The 7,576-nt window shown below is 44.2% G+C and overlaps 1 protein-coding gene across 1 annotated transcript in view; it reads left to right on the top strand.

The window, feature by feature from the left end:
• Positions 1-4,549: 4,549 nt before the first annotated feature.
• LOC146172667 (lipase member K-like) overlaps positions 4,550-7,576 on the top strand; it is a 38,228-nt gene continuing 35,201 nt past the window's right edge. The window contains exon 1 of the mRNA XM_084583220.1: positions 4,550-4,660. Within this exon, the coding sequence (XP_084439346.1) occupies positions 4,550-4,660 (111 nt within the window). The remainder of the gene's footprint in view (positions 4,661-7,576) is intronic.

Genomic DNA, 7,576 nt, shown 5'->3' with positions numbered 1-7,576 from the left:
TCAATGGATGGTTGTTAATAAGTCATGAACTGGAGATTGGGCCCGGTCATTGCCAAAAATGCTTATCATGGTGTGGTACTCAACTTATGTTCACAGAATATTCTTCATTGTATAATGTATGTTGAACTAAACCACATTGCAACAATTTGTTGCAATATTTGGCAGAGGTAACGGAAACACGTACAAAAAGAATGAATAGAAAGAGCTCTAACTATAACATCCTGCATGCAGTTAAGTCTGGCGAAAGAATAAAAAGATACTGCGTTATTTGTGCAGCAGTAGCCTTCACCTGTGAAGATTAACACTAAAGAAAAAATCTATTTATTGAATTTGTTGCGGTACCGATGCAGGTGGATGCCGTCGCAAGTGGACCGTTCACTATACAAATCATAAGACGTTGAATTATAAATCTTATTTGATTAAAGGTAGAAGTAAAGGCTCTTCAGCACCAATGAGATTGAATGTGTCATATTCATTCTGGAAGCAAAAAAAAAAAATGCTGGGGTTTAGCTTTAGTTAAACCCGGTAGGTTGCGTAAGCAAAGCCGACGTAGCTTCTTTTTCTTCTTTTTCTTTTCCTTCTTCTGCGCCGCTCATGGCGACGGCAGCGCCCTCACTCGGCAGCGGCGCCGCTCTCTGCGGCACACCGTGGCTACCGGCCGCGACCACGCGACGACTTGAGCTGGGAGTTCATTTGCAGCTGCTCTAAAGGTCACCGTGGCTAGCGGCCGCGGCTACGTGAAGGGGCTGGGACCTGGAGTAGTATTGCTTACGCAATAAAACTCCAATTTCATTTACTTGCTTTCTCATGATCCGGAGTTATGTGTTCCAATAAATTCATTTTATGTAGTTTAGCCCATCTATAAATGAAGCGAATATGGAAGAGCCGAAGGAATATGAACGGAACTACTACTAGAACGTGCGGCCAGCGATGACTCCACAGTGTCAATGCGGAAGCACGCTAGAGCTTTTATATTTACTTAATTTTGTTCTTGACGGATGATATTCTTATCGGTTTTTAAGGTTGTAAATGCAGTAAAAAATTGTGCACACGTGTCCCCGTGTGCTGTGCGATGTTAGCGAACGTTAAAGAACCCCAGGTAGTCGAAATTTTCGGAGCCTTCCACTACGCCATCTCTCATAGGCTGGGTTGGCTTGCGACGTTTAACCGCATAAACCAAACCAATCTACAACACGAATTTCTAATACGTGGCTACAGCTTGAAATCCGCTTGGCCTGCTTTTCCCAATTCGTCATTGCTGCGAGCCGTATATGCTCAGATTGCCCTGCCGCCAATACGCCATTTTTAACTCAAAGTAATGCTGTTGTCGCTTTCTCTGCTTGAAGGTACTTATCACTATGCCTGAAAGACACAGGGTGCTCACTCTGGCTTCAGTTTAGCCTAATACGCGGAGCTTTGTAGACCGACTTGCACAAAATCAAGCTTAGCTACCAGCAGATATCGAACCCACCACCAAACTTGGTCATCTCACGTCACGAGAGCGGCTGCCATCTCGGCAATGTCTAGTATGTCCTGATGTCGCTCACACATTCAGCCAGTAAGCTTCCAGCCATACCGTTTTGTCTCACGGCAGCACGCACCCTGTCGACCAGTCAGCTCTCGACCAAGGCACGTGACCTATGAAAACTTCACTGCATACATCATACATTAAATTATATTACCCATATGGCATTTTCAGCGAACCTTCTCACCGGCTATGCTTGCTTTTCCGTGGTGAGGTTTAAAAGATTTTGCGTGAAGATGTTATAGTGTTTAGCGGGGTGTTTAACTAATATTACCTTAACTTGATCAAGAAAGTAGTTGTATTTAAAGGTTGATATACATAATTCATCCTTCTATAGTCATAGAAGGGTAGAGGACTAGATGCACTAATGTCAGCACGTGGTGAAGCGTCTGCGCCTCCCTTGCGCAGTCAGCTAGAGTATGCAACCTTTTCGGTCTTGTTAGTTAAAATAGAATGTTTGTGCTAAAGTAGTAAAAGCAATATACAACCAGGGGACCCGTCGCTGTTAGAGTAGTACCAGTTGCACACTGTTGCACACAGCAGACCTTTGCTCATCATCATCATCATTCTCAGCCTGACTATACCCACTGAAGGGCGAAGGCCTCTCCCATATTCCTCCAATTATCCAGTCCTGTGCGAGCTGCATCCCCTTGACCCCTGCGAACTTCTTAACCTCATCCGCCCACCTAATTTTCTTCCGCCCCTGCTACTGTTTCCTTCCCTTGGAATCCAGTTTGTTGCCCTAAGCGACCATCGGTTGTCCTTTCTTCGCGCTGTGTGTCCTGCCCATGCCCATTTCTTCTTCTTGATTTCCATTAGAATGTCAGTGACTTCAGTTATTTCTTTGACCAACTCTGCACTTTTCCTATGTCTTAACGTTATCCCGACCATTTTTCTTTCCATAGCCCTCTGCGTTGTCCTACACTTAAGTAGAACCCTCTTTGTTAGCTTACACGTTTCAGCCCCATAGGTAAGTACAGGTAAGATGCAACTATTGTATACTTTCCTCTTGAGCGATACCGGTAAGCTGCTAGTCATAATCTGGGAGTGCTTGCCAAATGCGCTCCATCCCAGTCTTATTCTCCTTGTTATTTCCCTTTCATGGTCTGAATCTGCGGTTGCTACCTGTCCTAAATAGATACATTCGCCTACAACTTCCAGTGCTTCGCTACCTAACGTAAACTGCTGTTCCTTCCCTAGGCTATTGAACATAACCTTAGTCTATTGAATATTGATTTTCTAGCCTACTTTTTCACTTTTCCGGTGTAGGTCATCAATCATTATTTGCAGTTCATCCCCCGAGTTACTTAGCAAGGCTATTTGATCAGAAAATCGCAGATTACTGAGGAATTCTCCATCTACTCTTATCCCTAACGGCTCCCATTTCAAGTCTCTGAATACTTCTTCTGAGCAAGCTATGAATAGTACTGGGGAGACCGTGTCCCCTTGCCTAACACCTTTCTTTATAGGAATTTTTTTACTTTCTTTATGCAGAACTATGGTTGCTGCGCACCCTCTATAGATAACTTCCAGCACTTTCACGTACGGCTCGTCTACACCCTTCTAACTGCTAAGATCCAGGTGGCCACCTCACTTCTTTGCTAGCGCTTGGTTATCCAGGTGACATCAAATAAATATCTGGACACATACCTAAAGAATATGGGCGTCATTTGTAAAATAACTGCCCAATGTCAGTAGAGTTCCGTACAAAAAAAAAAAAGGCTAGGCCTCCGTAAAGAATAGTTCTTTGAAACAAGTATCTGGGCATTCACCTTGTAACTTTGTTAGAAGAATGCTGCTGTCACCTAATAAGGCCGCTGTTTACACGAAACTACTGCTATTCTATATTTTTTGTTGCTGGAAATGACCGCCGAAGCATTATAATTAGTTACTAGAAGCAACGAAGGGAAGAATTCTTCATTGTGATTTTGTGGAATTGTTTCCGAATTCCTTTAGCTGACCGCTGAGACAGAGATGTCATTGATGCGTATGATGACCTTCTACACAGGAATGAATTGCAGATAACCTAGAACCCAACGTCGGGCTATACGCGGCGGTCGCTTTCAGTAACCGAAAGGAAAAGGAGATGCAGTCCTCCGTTTACCAAAAGCAGACATGGCTACATTTCATGGCTGTAAGAACTGACGGAAATCCACATGACACCCAGTTGCCAGTTGCTTTTTTAATGATGGTTTGGTTTAGTTTTGTGGAGTTTAATGTCCCAAAGCGACTCATGCTATGAGAGATACCATAGTGGAGGGCTCTCGGAATTTAGACCAACTGGGGTTCTTCAACGTGTACTGACATCGCATAGCACACGGGCTACTCGCCTCCATGGAGAAGTGGCCGCTGCGGCCGAGGTTCGATCCCGCATACTTGGGCACAGTAGTCGAACGCCCGATGAGCACTGTACCTCCGCGGTAGTGGTAAAAAGAAAAACATTCGTTGAATTGGTTACTTGATAGATGAGAAAACTTTAAATGACGACAGCAGTATGGAGGTTTACCAAAGGAAATGGCAGAGACAAGGTGGGTTGGATTATAAAACGAGTTATTAAAAAGACTGTGCTAATTGTGTTCTTCGCATTGCCACACTGCCCCCGAATAGGGTGACACTAAATAAGAATGGCTGAAAGAAAGAAGAGTTAAAGCATATTGTTCTTGTTCTCAAATTACAAAATATTGATAATTTGACATTGTCCAAGTACACAGAAATAACGTATGAATCCCACACTAAGAGCTGTATAAAAGATGCTGACTCCGGCATGGAAAGCTAAAACACTCAAAGTGAATATCATAACCCGCCATACTTCGTTTCTCCTGTCTGCAGGAAGTTAATGTTACAATGTGCAGAACTCGCTGGCACTCTGAGCAGCGTTACGCGATCACTGCGGCAATCGTGTTCAGCGCAGATGTCACCAGGAGTACCAAGTGACAGGAAAAAATACAACTGTTGCTTGTAAAATGCCGGCGCCCGTCACTATAAAAGAGCACAGCTACGTGAAAGGCCTAGTACACTGCATAAATGGGGTTCTACTGGCGCTTAGGCTTAGACCTCGTGGTTTTGTACTTATCGGCTACGAATTCGCCAGCCGCTGCCAAAGATGAACTGACACTACAGGCTGGGCTTAGTCCGGTAAGCACCATTAATGCAACATTTTGTTCAATCATGAAGTGTCGCTAGTGAACCGAGGGGCGCAGCGTTTTAAAAAGTCATGATTGGTGCTCAGATTATGGCTCGTAATGTAGCAGTCAAAAAGGAAACACGCTAAAGTGTTACAGCAACAACAGAAAGTGTTTAGAACTCACTTATTGGATTTGTTATTTTTAGGAAACTAAGTTTGCAAACTGGGTTTAATTTGACACTCGTCCGTTATTAGCTTCTCCTTCAGTGTGCTCCAATTGCAGCATTCAGTGAGATGGTAGATACGACACCGCAATCGCGAACTCATCTTTCGCATGATGATTTCTTTGTGCACTAAAATATGATAAGGGCGAAAACAGGAAAGCGGAACGTTTATGTTTGCTGTCACTGTCATATCATAGTCTCCGTTGCGTTGTTTCTTAGTCTAATGTCAGAAATAAAAGACTTCACGTAAATCTTTGTGCCAATGATGTACTGTTTTAAAGCCTAAGAGTTTGTATGGCAGTCGCTTTAATTCCGTACGAAGCTGCGCTCTCAATGGCTATCTTGTCGCCCATATTGTTTTCCCCTGCTAGTGCAGAGAAGCAGGCAACAAGTGTCTACGCCGTCCGCGTCTACCAATCAGCATTAAAATCGGCAATGATATATGGCAAGTATCTTATCTAGGCGCAAAGTGCGCCCAGGCAAGGCTACAATAAATCACTGCCGTGAACGACAGACGCGCAACGCTATATTGATAAGAAATATCCAGATTTCTTGAAAATAGTTCCTTTGGCTAATAAGTCTATAGGAAAACAAAATGAAGTGCCTCCATATTGAATGAACATGCAATTTGTATCGGATCGTCTATTCTGCCAGCGATGTTATGGTATATATCTGAATTGCTGCACTGTCGGTATTACATATGACAAATAACGTACGACCTGCTGCTATATCTCACAACTGCGCCTCTCTTTACGCCCGTGTGTTGTCAAGACGGCTGAGGAAATAGACATTTTGATCAAGAGCATAAAAGAGTAGAGCTTTGAGGGGCTCATTGTGGAGTGTACATACTTGAAGGAAGCCAAAATTCAAGAATATAAGAGAAAGAAGCTTGAAATATGTGTATGTTTACAAGTGCTAATAAAGAATTGCTGCTATAATCTTTTCGTGGTTTTAAGAATAAATTTCGATGCAGAACAAAAACAACCACATGACGCAGAGGGGGGGGGGGGGGGGGGGAGTAAACCGACGGCCACCGAAACTAGCCTAGGCTACACTACTGCCTTAGCTATAGCTGTGGTTCTTCCGTCAGCTAATCTCTCGGTTGTTTATTTTGCATGTAACTGGCCTTCCGATTGTTCCTAAGGCCATATTCGTCCATGACGCCGGACGTCGAGTTTTTTATTGCCGCGAGTTTCACGTGAAACGCTATCGAACAAGAAGTGCGGGAGCTTTGAGAAAGCCTTGCTATGCTACCGGTGGCATCAATATTGCCAGAACAGATATCATAGTTAAGCTTTTGAGCCGGAAAGTCTGTAAAAAGGACGATAACGTTATATCATGTATAGAAATAAATATTAAGTAAAACGAAGTGTACGGAAGGGGAATACTTATACCAGAGTCCTTCAATACAGTTACTGGTGATGAAGCTTCGCCGTCACTCTATGGGAGAGCTTTGTGTGCTGCCAGTGGCGACCGTAGTACGGCGCTGCGTGCGGTCTGGGGGCATCGAGGAGGCAAGAACGACTGCGGCCGCTGCCGTCTGTGCGAAGTAGCGTGGCTGTGTCTCGCAAAATGATCCTTAGGTGTGCTTGAAAGCCGGTACGGATGCTACGCACCTGGATGTCGCTCAGGGTAGAGAAAATAAAGGTGTCGTTGTTCTGCCTGCTCAGTGAGAGCGACCGGCGTGAAAAGTGGAGGCGTGCCATACCACGCCAAGTCACGTCTGGGTTCAGTTTTGACTCCTCGCATGCCCGTGCGTATGAAAAGCACTTCGATGCGAGTGATATTGTGCATGCAGATGAATGGATGGTTTATGGCATGACTGTGACTTCGCAGTGCGATGTCCCAAAACTCTAGCCGGACGCAGCGCCGTGGATTTTTGAAGGCCTTCCGGCGTATTTATCAAATGCAAAAATGTTCAGAGCTCGCTCCCATAGACAGCCTAAGGGTACCAAGCATCGTCGGGAACCGTTAACCATTCTGGAAAGCTCAGACGCTGAACCAACGATGTGCGCTAACCCGACGGTCGCAGATTCAGCGAAAAATATCGTAGGAAAGGAAGGTGGGTATGTTGCATGCTCATTGTATGTCCGGCACACGGAAAATCTGTGTGTGAAAGTTTCGCTTTTTTTTGTGCAAGCCATCGTAGCAAGTTTGCAATGATGGCTTACTGAAGTTGCATCGAAATTTTAAAAGTTCAACTCGAAAGCCCGCTGATTTAACATCTATAAAGTCGAAAGGCTATCTACAAGTTCTTTCAGACCGCTTGTTTTGCCTCTTAAGAATCGTAGAAGGCTATGTGGAGGAGTTCACAGTAGAGAAAATTGCACGCCCTAATCTCTACATGAATATTATTGAATGCATTTTGCATGACAATTGAATCCCCTCTGCTAGCGTGGGCTGTCCGTTACATTTTGTGGCAGCCACTGCAGAAGTGGTTCATTTCTATTTGAGATGCTGATTGCATTCCTTCACCGGAGAAAACAAGAAATCCAGGGAATCTTAGTAACGATCTTGTCCAGAAAATGGAGGAAAAAGATTGAGCTAAACGTGCTTAAACGGGTTGCGAGTTAAGTATATCTTTGTCGCACCTCAGCAAAATAAAGAGGTTTGCGTGATTTTTTTTTTTGCTTTAAATATTGAAGTACCGCTGTCATGAATAAAACCTGACCCCGTCTTTTTGCCTTTTACGCCGGAAAGCGG

The sequence above is a fragment of the Amblyomma maculatum genome, chromosome 11 (assembly GCF_055883805.1).
Source record: "Amblyomma maculatum isolate TAMU_Amacu chromosome 11, ASM5588380v1, whole genome shotgun sequence".
NCBI classification, from domain to species: domain Eukaryota; kingdom Metazoa; phylum Arthropoda; class Arachnida; order Ixodida; family Ixodidae; genus Amblyomma; species Amblyomma maculatum.
This window is presented reverse-complemented; position numbering and strand designations above follow the sequence as displayed.